Source organism: Amblyomma americanum, chromosome 1 (genome assembly GCF_052857255.1).
Source record: "Amblyomma americanum isolate KBUSLIRL-KWMA chromosome 1, ASM5285725v1, whole genome shotgun sequence".
In the NCBI taxonomy this organism is placed as follows: domain Eukaryota; kingdom Metazoa; phylum Arthropoda; class Arachnida; order Ixodida; family Ixodidae; genus Amblyomma; species Amblyomma americanum.
This window is the reverse complement of record NC_135497.1, coordinates 350278706-350302731: the sequence shown is the minus strand read 5'-3', so window position 1 is coordinate 350302731 and position 24026 is coordinate 350278706. Positions and strand designations below refer to the sequence as shown.

At 48.9% G+C, this 24026-nt stretch overlaps 1 protein-coding gene across 1 annotated transcript; it reads left to right on the top strand.

Moving 5' to 3' along the window:
* Window positions 1-13323: 13323 nt before the first annotated feature.
* Window positions 13324-23094, top strand: LOC144100284 (uncharacterized). The gene is made up of 3 exons (XM_077633278.1): window positions 13324-13758; window positions 16414-16638; window positions 22871-23094. Exons 1-3 carry the CDS (start codon window positions 13372-13374, stop codon window positions 22895-22897), a joined length of 639 nt encoding a protein of 212 aa, XP_077489404.1. The 5' UTR covers window positions 13324-13371; the 3' UTR covers window positions 22898-23094.
* Window positions 23095-24026: the final 932 nt, after the last annotated feature.

The window sequence follows — 24026 nt, the reverse complement described above, 5'->3', positions numbered from 1 at the left end:
CGACCAAACCAGCGGCAACTTGGAGCGTGTTTCGATTTCGCTCCAAGCGCGTCAGCCTCTGCCGGCTCGGCCAGACCGGTTCCGCCTCTCGTCGCGGCGGCGTTTTCCTGTTTTCCAAAACTGCTGCGAATCGTCTAGAGTTCAGGTTTACACAGATTAAGGTGCATACCCCTCTCCATTTCTGAAAAGATTACAATGGAGGGCTACTGACTGATCACGCTAACCTCGGTTGTGTGTAGGGAATTAAGAGAAAACCAGTCTGTGAACGAGGGTGTTTGACGGAAAGCAACTTTCTGTAGTTCAGTTTTTCTAGAATTTTGAAGGTTGTAACCGATAATTCTCCTTCACAGATAGCCTTTAAATCTTCTACTCTGCCAACAGAGGGAAGGTGAGTCAATTGCCTTAACTTTTATTCTTCCTATAAAAGAAGAGAGAGTGACGCCCTTTATTCTCAGTGAACCTGAAGCCCCACAGGTTACCACCAACTTTCGAGATCGAGTGTAAAGGGCGGTTCACATGCAAGCGATTCGGCGAATAGAGCGAGCAAAGGCGCGGGGCTGCGATGCGTTTCGCGAGCTTTCGTTTCAAAGGAGTCGCCGCTGCGGGTTTTGCACCGCTGTGAAACCCAATGTTGCTGGCAAAAGATATGCGCTTGCAACCCATTTTGGTGGCCTGCAAACAAAAAAACATACTATATAAGTAGCACCATTTTGTCGTTTACTTCCACCGTTTATTTAAATAAATATAAATCTTGCGTTTTAAGCATTCAACACAACTTTATATATTTTTTTTAAACAAAAGCATACGGACACAAACACTCGTCTATGCCAATGCTTTCTTGCACTAGGCTTCTACTAGTCACGTGGCAACACTGGGCTGGCATTGGTTGATATGCGGTGCTGCCGCGTCGCCGTCGCGAAAATTTCCAGCTTGCCCGAACCTCGCCGCTCCAGCCGCTGTAGCTTCCTCCGCGAGAGGGTGCATGCGCCACGGCCGTGAGATTAGCGAGCGGTTCGTTTCATGTGAAACAGGATTAAAGGGCAGTTGCCGGAGGGTACTACGGTGCACCATTGTACCTGCTTCGATCTGTTCCTCGTGTTCGCAGCCATGCTCTGCACACAGACGGAGACAGATCGAGTATTTACTGCGGATAAGCTAGAGACCAGTGCTGGTACTGGAGAACTTGGCGCCTTATAGTGAGTAGAAATTTTGGATTCACTGGAACTTTTGGCTATTCATTGTGTCCTTTCAACAACTTCCCTCTCATGCAGATAAAAAGCGTCTTTTTCTTCCTTTTCGAACAAGAATGAGGAAATGTGAACAACGGTTATCGTTTGAAAAAAACATGTGCTATATTCCAGAGGGTGCTACTATTCTGCAAGTTGTCAAGTGACCACTTGCGGATACCAGTAAGTCATCTCTTTCGGAAAGCTTGTTTCCTAACGAAACAGTCCCGAACGCAAAGGACACACTCACTTTATTCTTGAGAAGGAAAACTCTAGATGGGTCGCGCGCTGTCTGCAGGAGAGGCTAGGCAGGGAGAGAAAAACGTCTTCGTCGCCGTTCCGTGGTGAGTAGGTTGTTCATTGTTCCGGCTGCAGGTGCAGAGGGATGAACGGAGGAAGATAGAGCGCCAGAAGTTAAAGCGCAGGCGTGATCAATTTTAGCGCCAGCTACAAAAAGCAGTCAAGCCAGCAATATGGCGCTACGTGGAAAAGTGTTTAGCAAGAAGGAAAAGAGAAAGAAGGCCTTTAGAATGAGAAACAAAAATCATGAACGAGAAGTGCACCCTTGCATGCTTCTGAAAAACACCTCTCTTATTGCCAACATGCTGACTTGAAATGTCCTTGGAATGCAGCCCTTTTGAAAATTGCTGGTTTTATGAAAGCTCCCCTCCCGATGTTTTCCCACTGTACTCCTCTCTGGGGGGTAACATACGAGTTAGTACCTGCTTACTGGCTTTGTCCTGTGTCTCGCTGCATGATTCATTAGCTTCCAGCTCCAACATCCGTAGTATTCTTCAGAATATAGTTTTCACCAACGTCCTAGAGGCCGCCACCTCTAGGGCTAGATTACGGCAGTGAAAGGCAATACGTTTTCCGTAATCCGCTTATCGCCAACCTTTTTCCGCGTATGCAGCCGAAGGTAGCCTGTGCGACCAAAAATGACTCCCTTGATGTCACGGTTTCTTTAAAATAAAATGAGGCTCTTTTTTCACATGTAATTAACTGCTTTTCATCTTATTAACTCCTGCATTCTTGCAACGATTATTTCTACTAATATTGAAGCATTTTTCCTTGCTTTTCATAATCTCATCAAAGTTAATGTCAGTGGAAACCTCTTTTCAAGGGACTACTCACGGGAGCGTCACGAACACATTAAGACGCTGTTCAAGCGTATCAAAACGTAGTTCAACAGAGCTGACCCTCGTTGCAGAAACTGCTTGATCTTAATAAAAGGGGTGAACACAAATTAAAAGAACATCGACGAGACGGAATTTTTTTCGTTGCTGTCCATAGCTTTTGCGAGATGCCTTCAGGGCGATGGATTTGGGTAATAGGAGGAGATAGAGTTCAATCGTGGCAGTTTGAGTAGCCTCCCATTTTCTGAGGACATAACTCAGGGCCTGGGGAGGAATGGCCCATGGTTGAAAGCCTGTATAAGCACTCAACACTGAGGGCTAGGAGCAAAACTAGTTGAGAATAAATTTTATTATCAACTGGCCTTGAATCGCAGAATAGTTGTCACGGAATACACGACCGCAGGGCCGGACCAAAGGCGTGAAATCGCTAGGAGAGTATGAATGAGGGAGCGGGAGAGCGCTGACAGGCACTTTAAGGTTATGCCCAGACCTCGAAACAAATCTCCAAAATCGATCAGAAACTTCGGCATTAACGAAGAGGCTTCAAATTAAATTGAGGAAAACAAAGATGTTTCTTTGAGTGTTTTAAATGACGCGTTAACATGGACACCATTACCAGTCATACGGTATCCTCTGTGCATACTTACAGTTTCTGCACAATGGCATGCAGCTACTTAGAACAACCACGCATTTTTTTTTACTATAGCTGCGTTGAACCTTCACTCTAAGAACGCTTTGTGGTTCGTCCCGTGTAATATTGGTGCACTCTCCTGAAGCCCGCGGGTGCGTTTTGTAACTGCGTAAAATTTCGGGCAGAGTTTTTTGCATTAAACACAGCGTTTTAAACACCAGTTTTCGAATCCTCACACACATTCTTGCTGGGAGATAAGAAGTAATTTTGTACACTACATTTTTTCGGCATGGCACTGTGATGACCCCCATAATGCGCAGGTCCACACGGGACGGAGAGGCAAAGAGACACCGTATGGCTCAGTTTAAACAAACAGGTATATTCAATAATTACACATGATTAAGATTATACATCAGAGGCTGGGGCGTCCGAGCTTACGTGCCGACGACTTCATGGGGGCGATGGAGTGGCTCCGGAGTTGGGCTCGAGCGGTTGCTGGCAGAAGCTGCACGCCGACGGGCTTCGGCGCTGAAGGCCCTCTTGGCGAACGATGTCGTCCTGAGCGTGCTTGCAGTAGAATTTCAATAGTCGTCCGTTTCTTCGAGGATGGTTCACAAACCCTTCCTCTAGTGTCGTTCGGCTTGGAAGATGAACAGGAGGCGAGCTTGTAGATGATGACAGCAGAGCATAATTTTACAACATACATATACAGAGAGTTAAACTGGAAAAAGCAGAACTGAATTTACAAAAGAACAAACTTTGCACTACTTTACTCATCGACCGGGCAGGTTAGTGCCTAAGTAGCATCACATTACATGCTAAGCATGGAGCCCCAGCTCAGACTGGACTGCATCCGTTTACATGTGCTTTTAAGCACTTGATTAACAAAGGACTAAGGGCGGTCATTTCCAGTGGCCCGCCCAAAGCATCAATTCTCCAATCCAAAATAACATGCGAGATGGGGACCACCCCTTGGGTTGGGCTTAGCCTCGAACCCAGAGTCTGTTAACAATACAAACTAAATAAACAACAAAAACGCCACCACTCTCTCTCAAGTGAGAGTATACACAGGCTCTCTTTTCGGAGCTAATTCACTAGCGCCTGTCTTTCCACATTCTTGGCGAGTACTGCCTGTCCGCCATGACAGGTGTCCGTCACGGCCCTTCTGGGAATGCGCTTTTGTTCACGAGGCACGGCGGGAAGCTGTGGGTGCCTTCCCGGCGATAGCCCACGTCGAAAGGGGAAGGAGGGAAAGAATGCTGTCTTCGCGGTAGCGCATAGCGTCGGCTGTGGTACGGCGCGCTCTGGCCCGCTGACAGCTCCCTTGTCCTGGAATGTGCCCGGAAATTGGGGAGGATAAAGCCTGTTTCCCCGGGGCGGCGGCGGGTCCGGTTGTTCTGGTCGTCACTCAAAGAGCATGGCTGGGGTAATTGATGATGCCTGTCATCTGGGTCTCCGTCTACGCCGCGCCGTCGAACGTGGATCCTCGTAGCACACAAGGAATGTCACACTCGCTCACCCTCCAGAAGAATGTTCTCCGAACATTTGAGTCCACGCAGCTCCCCTTGTCTTTCTGAATCGCCCCGCACAGTGCGTCCGACAAAACACTTTTCGCTGCACTCAACACCACTGCACAACACCATATGCCTCCGCTGTCATAACTGGCGTCTCCAGGGGCAGCACTGATCTTCTTTTACAGATAAACATGAAACTCAGCACCCAATCCTCTCCTTTCTAGTCCAAACTGGACGAAATAGATTTACCACAGTTACAAAGGAGCTCCCACTTCTAGCACGATCATGGCACAGACAAAAATATAGATAACGAAAGGAAGTAGGGCAGGTTCTGCATGCGCTCCGCATGCTCTCCTGTGAAGGTGTTACTTAATGACAGAAAGGTTTAACTACCAACTCCGATAACTTAACACATAAGCACATAGCAATGTTATGAGCTGTGGCATTACACAATTCTAACCAGTTCAAAACTCCGCTCTGTTTACGCCATTAGTCCGACTTAGCTTTCCGATTTCGCAGCGGATATCGGCCTTCATGAGTCATACTAAGTAAGTCTGTGACCCTTTGTCTGCTTTGGGACTCGCGAGGGCTCGTGGCAGGAGCCTCTCCTGGCGTTATCTGCGCGGCAACCTCGCGCGCTTCTTCTTCTAGCAATGCATGAAGTAAATCCGGTGGCATTCCGGCCGTCACCTCTGGCGCCTGCCGAACAAATGCAGGAGAGGGCGTTTCTTGCGAACTATCTGCGCGCTCCGCTTCACTTCTGTCCCCATCAAAATCCGCGCTTTCCCTTTCCTCATTTCGTGAATACTGAACCGGTGCCGACTTGAGGCGATTTGCGTGTATCCTTATCAAGCGCCGGTTCACGTCTCGGACTCTGAAGTTTACCGGAGAAAGCTTCTCGACAACCTCGCACGGTCCTCTCCACTTCGTCTGGAACTTACGAGCTAGCCCAATCTGCCTTTGGCAGTTTTCAATGTACACGCTGTCCCCCACATTAAACGGCGCGTCTCTAGCACTGCGATCGTGCACCTCCTTCCTGCGCTTCGCCGCTTTCTTTAAGGCCTCCTTTGCGATGTCCCTCGCCACTTGCAAGCGCGATTCTAGCTCCACCTTATAGTCGTCCAGTGAAGCGTATGGGACACGACGGGGGCCCTCTGGCACTTCACTAGGCTGGTCCGGGTCTCGGCCGTAGAGAAGAAAGAATGGCGATTCGCCCGTGCTCTCGTGTGCTGCGGAATTGTAGGCAAACATTGCATACGGGAGCCACAAATCCCAGTCCCGCTGGTCGCGCGAAACAAAATGCGACAGGAACCCGGCCACGGTTTGGTTCAGTCGCTCCACCGCGCCGTTGCAAGCCGGATGGTACGGTGTTGTCTGCTTCTTAGCGATCTTAAGCAGCTCGCAAACTCTCCTCATTAGCTGCGACACGAAGTTCGTTCCCCGATCTGTCAAGAGTTGCCTCGGGGGTCCATGTCGGAGCACGATCTGTTCGACAAATGCTCTTGCAACCGTGTCTGCCTTCTGATCTGGGAGTGCTACCGCTTCCGCGTATTTTGAAAGGTGATCGACAAATACTTAAATGTACTTGTTTCCGGAAGTGGTCGTGGGCAATGGGCCCATTATGTCCATACCTGTCCGCTCGAAGGGAGCCGAAACCTCAGAGAACGGCTGAATTGGAGCTGGTCTTCGTCCCTTGGGTGTTTTTCTTTCGAGACAGGAATGACACTTCGCACAGTAGTCTCTAACATCCTGTCGCATGCCACTCCAAAAGTACAAACGCTCCACACGCCTGCGTGTCTTCGCTACGCCAAAATGACCGGCGCATGGCGCATCGTGAAACGCGCGAAGAACCCTTTCTGTCCACGACCGAGGTATGACAACTCTCTCCCAAGCGGTTTTCTCTAATCTCCCTTTCCTGGTTGGCCTCGTGCGCCGACACAGGGTGCCGTCTTTGTCAATGAAATAACCTAGCTGTTCGGGGTGAGACGGTGCGCCCTCTAAGCTTTCGATTATTCGCTTAAGGTCAGGATCTTTGCACTGCTCTGTGCGTAATTCGGCGGGGTCGACTACGGGGACAAACTCATCTATAGCTGCCACGGCAGCTGTGCGGCTGAGTGCATCAGCATTCAGATGTGTCTTTCCTGACTTGTGCTCAACTTCAAAGCAGTATTCCTGCAGGTGTAGATTCCATCTAGCGAGTCGCGAGCTAGGGTCCCTGACAGTCATCACCCATTTCAGAGGATGGCAGTCTGTGACTAGCTTGAATTTGCGGCCGTAAAGGTAGCATCTGAAGTGCTTTACTGCCCAGACAACGGCGAGGCACTCCCTTTCCGTAGCTCCGTACTTTTGCTCTGTGGGGCTCAGCTGTCGGCTAGCAAAAGCAACGGGATGTTCTTTGCCCTCGATAACCTGAGATAGCACGGCACCAACTGCGAACTTTGACGCATCTGTGGCCATAACGAAGGGCAAACAAAAATCCGGGTGGCGCAACAGCGGTGCACTCATTAGCTTCCTTTTCAGGGCCCCAAAAGCATTCTCCGCGTTTTCGTCCCAGCGAAAGGTGACATTTTTGGCTGTTAAGGCGGTGAGCGGCTTAGCGAGCTTGGCGAACTCCCCTATGTGCCTTCGGTAGTAACCAATCGGGCCGAGAAACTGCCGGACCTGGCGGACGCTAGTCGGGGATGGAAAATCCGAGACACACCTTAGTTTCTCAGGGTCCGGTCGCACGCCGTCAGCTGAAACAACGTGCCCGAGGTATTTCACCTCGTTTTTGATGAATTGGCACTTAGAGGGCTTCAGCTTGAGACCCGCTGCTCTTAGTCGCACCAAAACCTGCTCAATATCGCGCAAATGGTTATCAAAACTGTCACTGTATATGATAACGTCATCCATATACACGAAGCACAGCCTCCCCAGAAGACCTGCCAGGATAACATCAGCGGTTCTCTGCCAGACAGCAGGGCTGTTGGCCAGACCCATCGGCATTCTTTTCCATTCATAGTGCCCTGAGGGCGTGTTGAATGCCGTTTTCTCGGCATCTGTCGGATCCATTGCTATCTGCCAGAATCCCGCCGCCATGTCCACTACCGTGAAGTACCTGGCAGAGCCCAGCTGAGAAAGCGTCTCCTGTATATTGGGGATGGGGTATGGATCGATGCGAGTTACGGCATTTAGTTTGCGGTAGTCCACTACCAATCGATACGAGCCATCTGGCTTTTCCACCAATAGTGCTGGTGCTCCCCAGGGTGACTTTGAGTGTTCGACAATGCCGCGATCAATCAGGTCCTGCACCTGCCGCTCCATCTCCTCACGTTGGGAGTAAGGAATCCTGTACGCACGCTGGTAAACGGGCGATGAAGTGCCGGTTTCTATCCTGTGCTTTATAACGCCACAGCAGCCCAAATCCAGGTTGGACGCGGCGAATACCTCCGAGTAGTCGTTCAGCAAACCAGCCAGAGCCTCCCTCTCCCTGGATTTTACGTGAGAAAGATCGAACGACACCTTTGGAGCAGCCGAAGGACTAGCATGCTCTACAGTTGCGAGTACCGTATCGGTGGGCTCACGTTGCTCTATCGCAGAGGTGAAGAAAGCCAATGTTTTGTTCTTGGGAAGGCTCAGTGGCTGCTGGCTACAGTTAACCACCCGTAGGGGCACTCTGTGGGCGTCATTAACTGTCACGAGGCACGCGGCTGCCTTCAGGCCATTGCTGAGAGAGTCGACCGGCTCAAGCACTCCCACGGCGCCGCTCTCTACATCTGAAGGCACAAACGCGTACAAAATGTGCTCCGACCAAGGAAGGACGACCGCCTCCTCGACCAGCCGGACGGCAACCCGCGAATATACCTTCTCCAATGATCCCACTGTTTGACGGGTGTCAATATCGGTAATGCGAATCTCAGCCCCTCTCCTGTTCAAAAACGGAACTTTTGAGCCGCCCGCATTAACCTCTTCCTCAGAGAATGAGACTACTACCTTCCCTTTTCTCAAAAAATCCTGCCCTAATATACCTGACACTCCGTTTGGCAGAGACACCGTGTCCGGGCATACGTAGCAGGGGTGCTCCAATGCAATTCCGCCGAGAGAGAAGTGTAACCGGTAGAGTCCACTTATGCCAAGAGGATCCCCCGTTATGCCTACAAATTTGGTTGCCATACCACCAGACGCTTCCAACACCTCGCGGTCCCCCTTCCTTCGAAGCGTGTTAAAACTGCTCTCCTTAAGCAATGTCACCTTTGACCCCGTATCTATCAACAATTCCATACAACAACCATTTAACTTGCAACGCACAACAGGGCATGCCTCGTCGGCCACACAAACTACCACCACCTCATCATCTACTGCTCCCTCCCCACGCTCCTCAGGCTGGGGAGGACTAACTAGTTTTTTGACTCGGTATCTGGAACCCCGCTGTAGGCTTGCTTAGGGCGTGTCTCGCCTGCTTCTCTTTGTGGCTCCCCACGGCGCACGTTTTGGCAGAACCTGGCGATGTGTCCGCGACCCTGGCAAGCGAAGCATACGATTTCTTCAAAATCTCGCATACCGCGCCTGTAGCTTTGTGGCGGTCTCCGGTTTCCAGCGAATGGGCGCTGTTGAGCGCGCGCTTCAACCTGGCATTCTACCTGCTGAGATAGCAGCTGTTCTAAGCGATCTAACCGCTCTGTCAAGAGAGCAACCTCAGGGTTGAGCACCGCTCTCTCTATGACGCGTACTCTCGCTGCGGCTGTCGTTAACGCCTCATTTTGTTCCTCATCCAATGCGGCCTCCACGGCTTGGTCGAAATTGCTCGGCTTGCGCGAGAGCACGAACCGGCGCAAGGGGTCTTGCAGACCAGCCACGAACAAAGCGGTCATTTCCTCTTTAAGTATATCCTCCGCGTATTTCTTCTTAAGCTGGTCTCCTTCCTCCTCCCTGCTTAACGTATCGCGCGCTAAGCGCTGAAGCCGCGACGCAAACGTTCGCACGTCCTCCCCTACCATCTGTCCGGCGTCACGGAACCTCTGTACTCGCACATGACGTGGTTCAGTGTCAAAATGCTCAAACGCGAGCTTCTTAAATTCCGCAAATGATTTTGTGGATTTTACTTTTTCGTCTCGCCATGCAAAATCATGAGCAGCTCCTGCCATCTTACACCTCGCCATTCCCAGCATTTGAGCATCGGACCATCCCCCCATTTTCCCAATCTCTTCTAGCATGGAAAAGAAATCGCAGATTGGAACCCCTGTCTTATCTCCCGTAAACGTCGGAATGACGCTTCCTAATGCCAGCATGCTTGCTCCGAGCGACGGCTGTGGAGTGGGAGCTCCCTCAGATACAGTCATTTTTTTTTTCATGCCCTCCAGTGCCTCAAGCCTCTCAAATGGGGGTAAAAGTCCCACAATCAGTCCCGTGATTCCCTTTTGATTACAATTTTGAAGTCATGAATGTCACAGCATTCAGAGGACATTTGCTTTTGAGACCCCACTTCTGACACCAGTGTGATGACCCCCATAATGCGCAGGTCCACACGGGACGGAGAGGCAAAGAGACACCGTATGGCTCAGTTTAAACAAACAGGTATATTCAATAATTACACATGATTAAGATTATACATCAGAGGCTGGGGCGTCCGAGCTTACGTGCCGACGACTTCATGGGGGCGATGGAGTGGCTCCGGAGTTGGGCTCGAGCGGTTGCTGGCAGAAGCTGCACGCCGACGGGCTTCGGCGCTGAAGGCCCTCTTGGCGAACGATGTCGTCCTGAGCGTGCTTGCAGTAGAATTTCAATAGTCGTCCGTTTCTTCGAGGATGGTTCACAAACCCTTCCTCTAGTGTCGTTCGGCTTGGAAGATGAACAGGAGGCGAGCTTGTAGATGATGACAGCAGAGCATAATTTTACAACATACATATACAGAGAGTTAAACTGGAAAAAGCAGAACTGAATTTACAAAAGAACAAACTTTGCACTACTTTACTCATCGACCGGGCAGGTTAGTGCCTAAGTAGCATCACATTACATGCTAAGCATGGAGCCCCAGCTCAGACTGGACTGCATCCGTTTACATGTGCTTTTAAGCACTTGATTAACAAAGGACTAAGGGCGGTCATTTCCAGTGGCCCGCCCAAAGCATCAATTCTCCAATCCAAAATAACATGCGAGATGGGGACCACCCCTTGGGTTGGGCTTAGCCTCGAACCCAGAGTCTGTTAACAATACAAACTAAATAAACAACAAAAACGCCACCACTCTCTCTCAAGTGAGAGTATACACAGGCTCTCTTTTCGGAGCTAATTCACTAGCGCCTGTCTTTCCACATTCTTGGCGAGTACTGCCTGTCCGCCATGACAGGTGTCCGTCACGGCCCTTCTGGGAATGCGCTTTTGTTCACGAGGCACGGCGGGAAGCTGTGGGTGCCTTCCCGGCGATAGCCCACGTCGAAAGGGGAAGGAGGGAAAGAATGTTGTCTTCGCGGTAGCGCATAGCGTCGGCTGTGGTACGGCGCGCTCTGGTCCGCTGACAGCTCCCTTGTCCTGGAATGTACCCGGAAATTGGGGAGGATAAAGCCTGTTTTCCCGGGGCGGCGGCGGGTCCGGTTGTTCTGGTCGTCACTCAAAGAGCATGGCTGGGGTAATTGATGATGCCTGTCATCTGGGTCTCCGTCTACGCCGCGCCGTCGAACGTGGATCCTCGTAGCACACAAGGAATGTCACACTCGCTCACCCTCCAGAAGAATGTTCTCCGAACATTTGAGTCCACGCAGCTCCCCTTGTCTTTCTGAATCGCCCCGCACAGTGCGTCCGACAAAACACTTTTCGCTGCACTCAACACCACTGCACAACACCATATGCCTCCGCTGTCATAACTGGCGTCTCCAGGGGCAGCACTGATCTTCTTTTACAGATAAACATGAAACTCAGCACCCAAGCCTCTCCTTTCTAGTCCAAACTGGACGAAATAAATTTACCACAGTTACAAAGGAGCTCCCACTTCTAGCACGATCATGGCACAGACAAAAATATAGATAACGAAAGGAAGTAGGGCAGGTTCTGCATGCGCTCCGCATGCTCTCCTGTGAAGGTGTTACTTAATGACAGAAAGGTTTAACTACCAACTCCGATAACTTAACACATAAGCACATAGCAATGTTATGAGCTGTGGCATTACACAATTCTTGGCACACAACAGAAATCATGGTTCTTCTCACAATCGGCAGGTGGCGGTCTTTCACAGATGATTTTCTTGCAAAGATGCTGCCATTTGTTAGGAGCGGAAAAGCGACTCGTAGACCGGATTTCCACCCGCCGCGGAGGCTCAGTGGTTAGGGCGCTCGACAACTGATCAGGAGTTCCCGGGTTCGTACCCGACCGCGGCGACTGCGTTTTTATGGAGAAAAAACGCTAAGGCGCCCGTGTGTTGTGCGATGTCAGTGCACGTTAAAGATCCCCAGGTGGTCGGAATTATTCCGGAGCCCTCCACTACGGCACCTCTTCTTTCTTCTTTCACTCCCTCCTTTATCCCTTCCCTTACGGCGCGGTTCAGGTGTCCAACGATATATGAGACAGATACTGCGCCATTTCCTTTCCCCAAAAACCAATTATTATTACACCGGCTTTCCCGGCTATCTTTTTCACGTTGTGCGATACCTTACGTACATAAGGTATTACCGCAAAAACTGTACATTTTCCTGCGAAATATACCGACTATCCCAGACTAATACCCTTTTGCAGTACAGACATTGATCGACTCATTGCAAACCGCCCACCGGAATGAAACAGCGGCAAAGAAAAAAACTATGTAAGTCTTTCACAGAAGCTTTGCAGTTGGTGAAAAATTCATCCGGGCCCGAAAATCGAACTCGGGACCACGGACTATGTGAAGCAATCGGACTTGAAAGTACGCTAATTGGGACGGCTAGCAAATGTTAGAGCGAAACGGAATCGCTCAACAACTCGAAGCGGGAACGATGTTAGACCTTAGTCAAAAGTGTTTAGGTTAAACCCCCAATGTGACCAGTGCCAGTGCATAGGCTGGCAGCCTTGGAAGAAGCGCGTGCATGTCGCCATTTTCCTCTTGGACATGCAAGAAAAGGATGTTGCGAACAAGCGTCGTACTCGCACCGCAGATCGCAGACGGATATTGCGAGCTACGGATTACGATGTTGTACGACGACCCGCTATTATCACTGAATTTCGCAATTTACGCAATAAGCAGTAAAAAATTCTGTTTTTGCGCCCGTCTAGAGCAGCGTAGCCAACCATGATATGACACTAGGCTGACCACCCGCCATTCTCTGACTTCCAGCACTGACCGCTCTGTACGCGCTTGTGGTTCAATGTGCGTGGTCTCTACTTTGTGCGAACAACGAGCACTAGCTTATTATAAGTTATTTTAGCGTTGTTCTCTCTTACTTTGCAATCAAATCAGGATTTATTTTTTCTCCTTAGGGAACCATCTACCTTCACACCAATCCGAGAAACCTCGAGGACACGACAACAAGAACATTCTTCTAACGACAACAATAAGGCTCCAAAATCTACGATTTGTACGCATATCAGCTTCCGGGAGAGCTTTTTGAGGTGTTAATGTTACCTGCTCGATAGCAACTTCATAAAATAGGCAGACTTTCTAGTTTAGAGAGCCTCTAAAAATGCCTTCTCTGTTTTACACTATATTCTCGACCGTAGGCGCGTCTCTTTGTTAGCAATTCGCTCGTTTGAGCGCCGCTAATTCCTGCCAGAGCTGCACCTTGCGCAAAGCGCCACGAAGAAGAGAAGGCAGTACAACAAGCAGAAGCGCTCGAGCGCACGAGTTGCGCCTTCCTCCTTCAGTATTCGACGATTCGCACGTAGGCACCACACCTAGCGTTCCTTTTTGCGCGACACGTAGCCATGCACAGTGCCTCTCTGAAGTCAGCTCCGCCTGGTCCTTCAGACGGATCGTCGCCTTCTTCGCCGCGCCTCTCGTCTCCTCCGTGTTGTCCTGGCGCCACCGAGCGAGGACTGGGCTCCTGCCCCGGGGACTGCGGTCGCAACATTGACTCTGCAAGGTGGTCACCTGGGCGGCCACCGCTCTCCGAGCTCTACCGCGGCCTAGCCGTCTCGGGCGGACCCTGCGGCAGCAAACGCGGTGGACAGGCAGGTGATGCCGGCCACTGCTCTCGAGCTCCACATCGATGTCCACGGCGGCTGCATGTCCGGGAGAGCGCCCAGCCTGTCAGAGCCGTGAGCCGTCCACCCATACACCACCGCGGTACTTTCACATCGAAGGGTACTCCGGTGAGTATTAAAGCGCAAGCTTTACTACTGCCTTCTGTAGTTTGTTCGGCTTTTGTTTCATATGGCATTGAACCGAGGAGCGGGAGAGGAGGGTTAGAGTGTGCCGCTGCCTCCGAGCTGTTACACGTGACCGCCATGACATGACTGCGCTCTAGCTGCGCGTGCAGCCGTCGTCACCGCGCTCTTGTACCAACGCTTGAATCATAGCCTTGCAATCGATACAGACTCTTCGTTTAGCAAAGAAAGGCGCACACCTGCCACCTGGCTCAGTGGACACCTCAGTCGCGCTTTAAGCTACGTGGCGATAGTGAGAGATGCGCGCTGCATGCGTTGACACTGCTGTCCTTTATTTCCGCTGCCCCAGCTCAGGTGCTTCGATCATCGATCATCGATGGTGCATCGATGGCAGATGCCGGGGTTAGCAAAAATCTTTTCCTTCCTTTTTACTATTATATTAAATAAAACCACTACCGCCACCATTGATAATGTTGTAGCAGAAAGGCGGAAGTTAATCTGTAGGATGTCGGCGTTCATTGTGTTCATTGGCGAAGGCGTTGACAGCGATATAGACTGCGGTGATTTTGAGGAAAGGAAGAGCGCGTAACTGGCTCTCTGGGTCAGTGGACACCTCAATTGCGCTATGATGTACGTGGCCGTGGTAAGAGAGAGATGTGGCCTGCGTTCATTAGCAGTGACAACAACGTGGCAGACGCGCGGCACTTCAGCAATAGGCCACAGCGTTCATTGAGTGGTCAACATCTCGCGAAAACCCATTAATTTATCTTTTTGCTGCCTGAGCACCCGTTGCCTATCCAGTATCCGGAACGCAGACTAAGTTACAAAAGCCAAGCCGCGTCTAGTTGCCCGATACACCATAGCTTTCGCTGTCTAACCAGGTTCAACAGTAATTAAAACGCTGCTAGTTTTGATGGGAAGAAACGAGCATCGAAAATCACTCGCTTTCTTCTGATATTTTGGTGACATTATTTCAAGGTTCAAACTTAGAAGTGCAGTCATTTAGTGGGTGGTCTGTGAGGTACTTGAAATAGTTCTGAGACGTTAGAAAAATGAAGTTTTGTTGTAATGGCTCCGGTTCTACAATATCCGTGTAACAAAATATAATGCGTGGTGATGCAATGCGATGTGACAAATCTGCTCTAGAAGCATTGATTTAACATTTAGTTTTCCACTTTCGCTTTTATATTGATCGCGTCCCATACCATCTTTAAATTTGCTTCGTCGTGGCATTTTGTTGTGATGCGGCGTGTGCTTCCGGTGGGTCCTGGCTTCTGAAGGGTGGAAATGGCTGGGAGAATTTCTGATGGGTTCTGATGGGCTCGCAGAAACTACACATCTTGGTATGGGGAACCAAATTCGCTGATCGACACGGAACAGCCAGTGCAACCAGATATATGGTGTTTTGTCCCTGAAACGCAAGGCTGTAGTACAGAAGATCCAGTTCAACGTACTCGAAGTTTGGCGGCAGTATTGTGGGCAGTGTTTTGAACGTTGAATTTCCGCTTGGGGGGTGTGCGTTGTCTGGCCTGCACTACTTCCCTCTGCTGGAGACAACTCAGGCACTCCTATTTGTTGTCATCGCATCCCTCGGAATCCTTGCAGGCAGCGCTTGCGGCGCACTTTTGCAAATGCCTATCTTCCTGTGTCTATTCTAATATTATTATGGGTGATGCCGACATGCAACCCGATCAATAACCGACGGAGCCACCAGTTATGTTTTAAGGGGCTAGCGGGACAGTTGCAACAGGTTATGTACACATCTGAGAAGAGTCAGGTGCCGTTGACGTTTGTTGTGGAGAGATTTAAAGCCAGCGCTGCGCATGCCATCGGAGAACCAGACTAGGAATGTGTGTACCTGAAGAAAATTTTAAGCACCATTTTAAAGTGGCGGACGAAAAGAAATTTTATAGTGGCGACAACTCTGACGTTCTAAATTTTGAACATGAAAAACATGACATCGCTCAGAGGTGTCGCCTAGGACGAGTAATTTCGTGCAAAGACAGAGAGAATATGCTCCTATTAGTCTGGCAGAAGAAGAATGATGACAACGAAATCAGTCAGTTATAAATAAAGAAACGATAAGGGATAAGTGACAACCGTTAATAGCTCAACAGCAAAATAATGTGCAAAGCGATGTCCCTCAGGTGTGAACAATTATGGAATAGTGAATATGAAACTGCTTTGGGACATGTCAGCAAATTTTATTTCGCTTCGTTAGTTCCTGATTTAGAAGACAAATTTTATCAGTACGGGGTAGGTTTTCCTAATTTTTCTTGCGAGAGTGTTAAACATGGGCACTCCGCTGCATCTACTACGGCCAAAAGCACTTAATGATAAAGCCGTTCGATCTACTCCCATCATTAAGGAGTCATGCCGAAGGAAATCTACCCAGTAGCGCAGTTAATAATACTGTACAACTATTAATCGTTATTCTTACCTATGTTATTCCAGTTTTAATGTTTTGTCCACCTGGACCTTCTGCTCAAATAAAATTGTGACTGCGTAGACCCTTCTTTTGGGCGCGTAATAAGTGACAAATCTTTTCTCAGCACGCGGCTGTCGGGTATACCGATATTGCTTTGCATTTCTCTTCGGAAATCCTTCAGTGGACTTCGTCTATTAATGTGCCTGTTGCAGCCAACCGCCCAGGCTCTGCTCCCCGGCATACGTGGAGAGCGACGTCTGTTTTGGGCCACCCGCCTGTCCCCCTACGCGGAAGGCGTTGTCGGTTGGACGTGCACCGCCTCCGTCACCGCCGCCACTGCCAAGGTGCTGGCAGTGCTTCAGTGGGGAGATAGTGGCGGAAAGGGCCAGCGGGACTTGGCGCACGGTGATCTCGGCTGCTTTTCCCCGCCCACTTATGTAAGTGGCATCTCGCAGGCGCCTGCACACTTCTGATAACGACCTTAAACTTACAGCCGAAAAAATACGAGAGAGAACAAATGAGAACTCTTCCACTCATGCTGGTGGCCCATCAGCGCCAGTGGCTTCCTCACATTATGCTAACAGTTGCAAAAGCGCCAGACCCATGTGCTACATTTTAACCAGGTTTGACTAACCGGCTTCACCCCCACGTTGTGAACCGCAGTTTCGAGTATCTTCTTCGTCTGAATAGCCGACAGCGAAGACCCCGGGTTCTTTTTGCCTGCCTTTAAAGACCTAGATTCATTTTTCACAGTAGAATGTAATTTGCTTAGGTATAAGCACTATAGAAAAGCAAAACTCAAGTATATTTTGAACCTTTTGGTCTCAGTAGGATGAGGTTTGCTTGCTTTCTTGTCTCTAGTAGCCGGTGTTACTTGTACTTAGACCTACTTGTGGCTTTCTGGGGAGCGCTTCTCGCTTTTCTTCACAGCTGCCCATTTAGTATTACTGGCTGTCACTTTAGTAAGAATCTATGAGGGAGCAGGGCCAAAGAAAGTATGAAACATGTATTTCCTTCTCAAACCCACTGAAGCGCGGAAAGATTCAACAATGTGGAGCACATTTTTGTGTTCTGGTCGGTTATATTCTGTTGTAGGCTCTAGTCTATGCTGAATTGTGTTTACGTTCAATCCAGAGTCACGTATGGGCCCTTAATCGTCTGTTAGAGTGTAGGTTCATTGTAGTGTCGTGCTTTACTACGCGAAAAGTGTGTAAATGACCAAAATCTCGTCGTTCGCGCTACATGTCGAAATTTAAATATAGTATGCCGGGTATAATTAAGGGAAACATATCGCAAGACGGCGTTAGATTTTGGTGGATGACAGCCTCCGTCGTGTTTGCTGCAGCGGTATCAAGAATGAGCAGCTTTAGGAACTGTCGTCCTCACGGATACCGTTTTTTAACATATGTGTGGAGAAGTCAGCAATCAACAGTTGACATCGACTGAGAGCTGTTGTCTCAAGAATTTAAGGTGAAGATAAAAAATTCTTCGTAACCATTGTGATTCGCGATTTTGCATTTCAGTTTCTTCGGAGGCCGATGAGATTGCCGAGTGGCATTGAGTATGTGCACTATCTTTGAAAAAGATAGAGGGACATGAACGGAAAGCAGCGAGGTGTACTAGGTGACGCCCAGTATACTACACTACATGCGGGAAGGGGCACAGAGGGAGAGATCGAAAGGGGAAAAGGGAAAGTGAGATCACTTTTTCACGTGTCCGTATTCAATTATTAACAGGAGACACAGAGACTGGAAGTTTCCAACCCTGAACTCAGTCCTGTGTATTTCAAGAACTTGAAATGCGCCTTCACAGCTGTTCTCTGCGATGAAGGTTTAGTCCAAGGGCAGAGGATGTAAGGGGCCGAGGATCAAAGCGCAGGAGCGTTCCAGCAAGGACACACTCACGTTCAAACCGGGGACACTCACAAAGTCGGTGCTCAATTGTAATATCGTGCCAGTTGTTCTCACAGGCACGAAAGCCTGCCTTGCGATTAAGTAGGAGTAGGCATTTGTAAATGGCACTCCCAGCCTAAGGCGACACAAAAGTGTAGCATCGCTGCGGGAGAGGCCGGCAGGAGGATTTAGTTGAAGTATGCGGTCGAGGCAGAGCAAACGGCATGTATAGTTTGCAGCGGAAGACCATGACGCTGAAATCTCACTCCGGCCAAGCACTTTCAGATGTCACGCTGTGTCGGCTCTTGTCAGTGGTATCCGGAGAATGTTGGTACTGCCGTGGGCCAATGGAGCCCTAGCCTCAGCTGCGTCATTTCCTGACGATTCCACTTGTCCTGATAGCTACTGGTAGATGACGTCATGACCTTCTTCCAGTGCCTGGCGTTGAAGACGTCTCATCTCCGCTGTGGTTTTCTCGTGATCGCCATTGAGGAAAGCAGAATTGAGACATTGCAGACAGCTTTTGAATCGCAGAACACAGCTCATTTCTGGAGTGTTTATGCACCGATGTACAGCGCAGCTATATGAAGAGTGGACCATTCAGACCCTGTTGATGTTGTCCAATAAGAAACTAGTTGGTTAATACTGGCCTGTTTTCTAGGAATGACCACGGCGCAAACTGAAATAGTAGATGAGACCGAGCGAGGTGTATGTACATGCGTGCGGTCATATTTGGCATGGAATAGGTAGTGTGTCAGCTGCTTAAGGATCGGAGTCGATAACTTCGTTTTCTTCGCTATCCTATGAATTGCAAGGCGCATACATGACTCCCCCGGACACCACACCGCAGTGGAAGGCCGTGCGGCCGGGATTAACTGTGACGAGATGGACAATTGGTGGGCTTCTATTACATTACAAAACGCTGCATATGGGCTCAGTACCGTAACTGAAACGAGATGACGTTGAGGAATCCTTGCTAATTTAAGTGCGTGTATCAGCAGGGTGTCAAATGTTATACGCGTCGAAAGTGGGTCGCCCTTGTCGATAGCAATAGTTGAACTGTTGGTAAGCTGCGAGGGATACCCAGGCGTGTGTGAAGAGGCTGACCTTTACAGTCCAGAGGGCACGCAAATTTGTCTTGTGTGTGTTCAATAGCACGGCAGTATTATACCGCAAAAATCCCAAGAAAAGTGCTCCGTGCAGCTGCAGCATTGCCTGAACCGAAAAGCCCAATGATTTCACGGACAGAAATCTCAGTAGAGGATGGATAGAGATTCGCTCACACTGCAATGCGGGCTGCATGATAAACTCCTGTGCTGTCAATGATAACCCCTAAACAGCAATGAGAAGTTCAATAGGCAATGGGTGGGCCGTCGATAGTTAGAGGATATTGAGTGATTCATTTGCGTGTATATGCCACTCTATATAACGCGCGCTTCACGTCTGAAATGCTAAGACCATGCTCTCGGAGACAGCAGGAAGTTGTGGTTTCAACTCGCTGAAGTCTTGGTCGCACCTTCAGAAGCGTCAGAGTGGAGGCTGAGATGCAGACGTCATCGGTACACATAGAAATATGGACGGTATTTGGTAGGTTCTCTGGGAGTGATATAAGTGTCAGCTTAAACAATGTAGGGCTCAGAACTCCGCCCTGGGGCACGCCCTGGGGGGTGTAATGAACAGGTGTCGGAACAACTTCACACATAATAAAAATGGCCTTTTGGTCGAATACCTTTTGATCCACCTGAACACTCTGGCCACAAATTCAAACAGGCCATTGCACATCAAGAGTGGCTTAATGTGTCAGGTTATCGTAAGCACCTTTGACATGAAGAAAAACCTGACAAGCACGTGTGCTTCTGGCGTTTATTTTGCTAATCTGGGGACAGAAGATCAGTGACGTTAGGCCAAAGATGTGAGCTCAATATCGGATTTCCGTAGTTTTAGTAGCGGTATCAGCCGACTGGATTTCCACTGGAGACCAGCAACACCGTTGGGCCATGAATGATTGTAAAGGTTGAGTACCTCTCGTCGCGCGTCGTCGCCAAGGTGACACAGCGCAGTATAGGTGATGCAATCAGGCCCAAATTGGGGTCAAAGACCCATTTCCCAAACATTGCACCCTAATTGAGCCGAGCACCAGTTCAGGGGAAGGTTGTACTCATAGTATCACCGGTGGGCATCCAGCGCCACAGGGGTTCGAACCCCGCACCTCTCGCATGCGAGGCGGATGGCCAACCATTAGGCTACCGCTACGGTTCTTCCACCAAATAGAAAACGGGTGGATGTCCGGAGTCACTGGGGATCGAATCCGGCACCTCCTGAATTCGAGCCGGATGCTCTATCTCAAGGCCAAGGCTTCGGTTTGGAGTGGGCTTTTATCGCATAAGGCGGATTTTGGTTTGTTTTACGGCCTAACAAATCACTGGCCCATCAATGCAATGGTTTGTTCCACGACTCTTGTCCCAAGCATTTCAACTAGGAAGAGCCGAGCACTATGCGGGGGAAATCCTTGAGCCATTAGGAAACAGGTTGTCTCAGACGGCACTGGCAATCGAACCCCTCTGGCCCTGGTGAAGACAAACGGCCACTCACGGCTTAGCAAGGGTAGCGCTGAGTTCCTCAGCAGTAAAGATAACATCCATCGCTGATGTTCGTGATGCAGGAGGAACATACTGGCAACTCGAGGTTTTCATTGCACCCGCAATAATTCTGCAGAAACCAGTTGCTACATCAAACTGGCGATGGGCTTGGAGCGGCGCTAACGCGTAGAATGGGATTCGATGCTGTGGAAGCGTTCCAAGCCCCCGCACCATCTGCCAAAAGAGGTAGATAGTCTTTCGGGGATCCAGAGAGTAATAAGACTTCCAGCGCTTTTCTTCCGCCAGCCAGTGTATTTGTCCCTTGATTTTGCTCTACAGACATCGCGCCACTTTGAGGCGCCTTAAGCATCTGGCCCGTGTGTAGCGCCGTTCCACTCGGCGCTGAATAGCGCGTATATGGTCTAATTCTCAAATTAATTGAGCATACTATTTTGTGAGGCTTATAGATAAACTGGGCTGCGGGAAAGAAATACTCGGCGCGATTTGTTTCTAATTATTAACTGCAATCTTTATTTACTCTGCACGCAGATTGTGGAATGAATTGAACGAGGTCGCGGCCTCTGTGGCTGTATTACTTCTCATTACAGAATTAGTCGATGTGAATTTTGGATCTGAACTCGCAGCTTTGCACTGAAATAGACTTTTGAATGCGGACAGTTTGAGTTGACAAATAGCAGTCAGGCTGATTACTACTAGCTACCTAAGGACCCTGTTTGGAGGCGTTTTAGCTAACAGTTTACGTGCTCAGGTTATGTACAACACTGCAGAAAAATGAGGATGTAAAATGAAATGAATATAATCGTACAATACTCTCCATTCGTTCCCCATGCTCACACAGCTCAGTATACACGGTATCATACTGCACTATTGCGTGAGTATCCCAAATGCACATCGGCCCGAAAACAGCCTGAGTGCAAAAATTTGCGAAAACGCAAATCACTGCACAAGCATATCAATGTCATTATTTGTTCAAGCTTAAAAAAATTTTAATATTCTTTGGGAAGCCCGCATAGAGCTGTGTATAAAGCTAATTACTAATATTGCATACTCTTCGGCAATACAGACGATAATCTGCACTATTCGCAAGAATGTGCCAACGAGAAGTACAGAAGGAGGAAGAAACTGCGGATCACATCAGCAGGAGCGATCACATCCTCGCTACAACCTCGCACTGATAAGCACTTATCAATAACGGGGCTTGCTGTATGCGACATGTGTTGCAGCGCGAACCACAAGAAGGGACGACGACAGACAGAGTGAAAAGAGCGCTGTTCAGTCACAGTTCTAACTGCATTTTTTTTCTCACTTTAAACTCGAGTCGTGAGGCTCCTTGCATTTAATGCGTAGAAAGACGCAATCTTGAGTTGTCACTGGTGCCCACAATGGCGAAATGGCCCTGCTCGTATTCTTCAAGAACTTGTACCATGAAGTACTAGCTCCAAGACCCGCTAAAACTATATCAGCTAGAATTTGCCGTTTTCGGATGATTCGTACAATGCCTCCGGTATCGATAATCTTAAACTCTAAAAGAAGGCTGTCTTTTGCAAAGTACCGCGCTGTCGACGAAAGAGTAATATAAAGTGCGTATCTAGTCTGAACACCAAATAGTCTTCACCAAATAAGAGAGACATTTAGCTGAAACATGATGAGAGAGCTAGACGTCGGATTTAGGTTTTAAAATAACGGACGACGCCACAAGCATCTCTGTCACGTGACTGTCTGCGTTTCCACGGGCCTTCGTGTCCTCTTGTCGCTGAGGATTTACGTTACCTGTAAGCAGTCTCTTTCCTACAAACACTGTAGTGTAGGGCTGCGCATAATTTCGACGCCCTTGGGTTGTTTAACATGCACTGACAATACACAGTTAATGAGCCTCTGGCACTTCGTCTCTATCGAATGCGACCACCGCGGCCGGAATTGAGCGCGCGTCATTCGGATCAGGAGCCGAGCATCATAACCAGTAAGCCACCACGGCAACGGGGGGCGTGTTTAAGGATGTGTATCAATGTGCTTCAGTCATCTCATCGCTGCAGTAATTATGGAGGCCAGAAACATTTTGGGAAGAAGCTAGAGCCATGAAACAACTGAAAGTTGTAAACTGGGCTTCCAAGAAATATTTTGCAGTGGTTGTTTCCCTCCTTATTTCGTCTCATGCTATTTTTTTTTTTTTTACGCAGGTCGCTCCCGCTTCCGGGCCACCGTGAACCGCCTGTATGGTGAAGGCGGTACTTTGGAGCAATTTTTTTTTCTAAACGTTCTATTTTGTGTTAAAATTTGCGTTTTAATTGCAAATTAACCCTCATTAAAAGTGACGCATTTGCCTATCAGATGTCTCAAAAGACTATTAAATGGTAACATTACGGCATTTTGTAAACATGTAGAAAACATGTTTGAATCCCAATGCGCTCATGCATTTTGTTCGCTTTGTTGCTCTCAATCAAGCAGCAACAACATATGAAAATTTTCTGTGCTGATAACTGCTAAAAATGAGCTCAATTGCCTAAGCAATATTAGATTTTGCAAAATTTTCTTGATAGTACACGCCAAATTGGCAATTTAATAGTCGAAACACAAGAGAATGCCACACCCTTTTGTTGAAATTTAAAATCGTACAATGCTAAAATTTCGTCACTACAGACAGCAAATTAAACACACTGTAGCGCCGCCTATTTCTAGCCACTGGCAGTGACATTCGATAACGCCAAAAAGCTACTTTTCCACACAGCCTTCGGAATCAGTTCTAAGAAAGCAGTTTTAAAACAAGAAAAGGTATGCAGAGAAGTCAAACGTGAAATTGTCACGAGCCTTCTTTCAAGTGTAGAAGTAGATCAGTGCTATTTCACATGTGCCGCCTGGCTGCTGACAGCTCCTGTCTCAAATTCACCTACAGGCTTTCCGCTGCTCTAGTGGTCGAGTTGGGCCGGTATATCGCGCTACAAAGGATCCTGCGCAGTTTGGACAATGCTGCGCGACGTTACCCCTTACCATGAGGGCTTCAGCACCAAATAAAAAGACTGCTTCGCAGCACGCCCATGTCGGTGCCCTCCTCAGCGCGCGCCGATGGCTCTCTGTCGATGACATCACTAAAGCAGTGCAGTCACAGATAACACACTCAAAGGAGGGTTTTATCTCTGCAATCCACAAGTCGTCGCAGCGAAGTCATTGAATACGCGAGGCATCTGCGCCAAATTCAATATCGCAAGCCTTTTGCACGCCGTCTAGATGATTATAAATCCGCAGAGCTCGCGTTCATAGACAGCAAATTGAGCACACTGTAGTGATGCGTCTATCTACGCCATTGGCTACGATATACATTAAACGCATGGGCGGTTT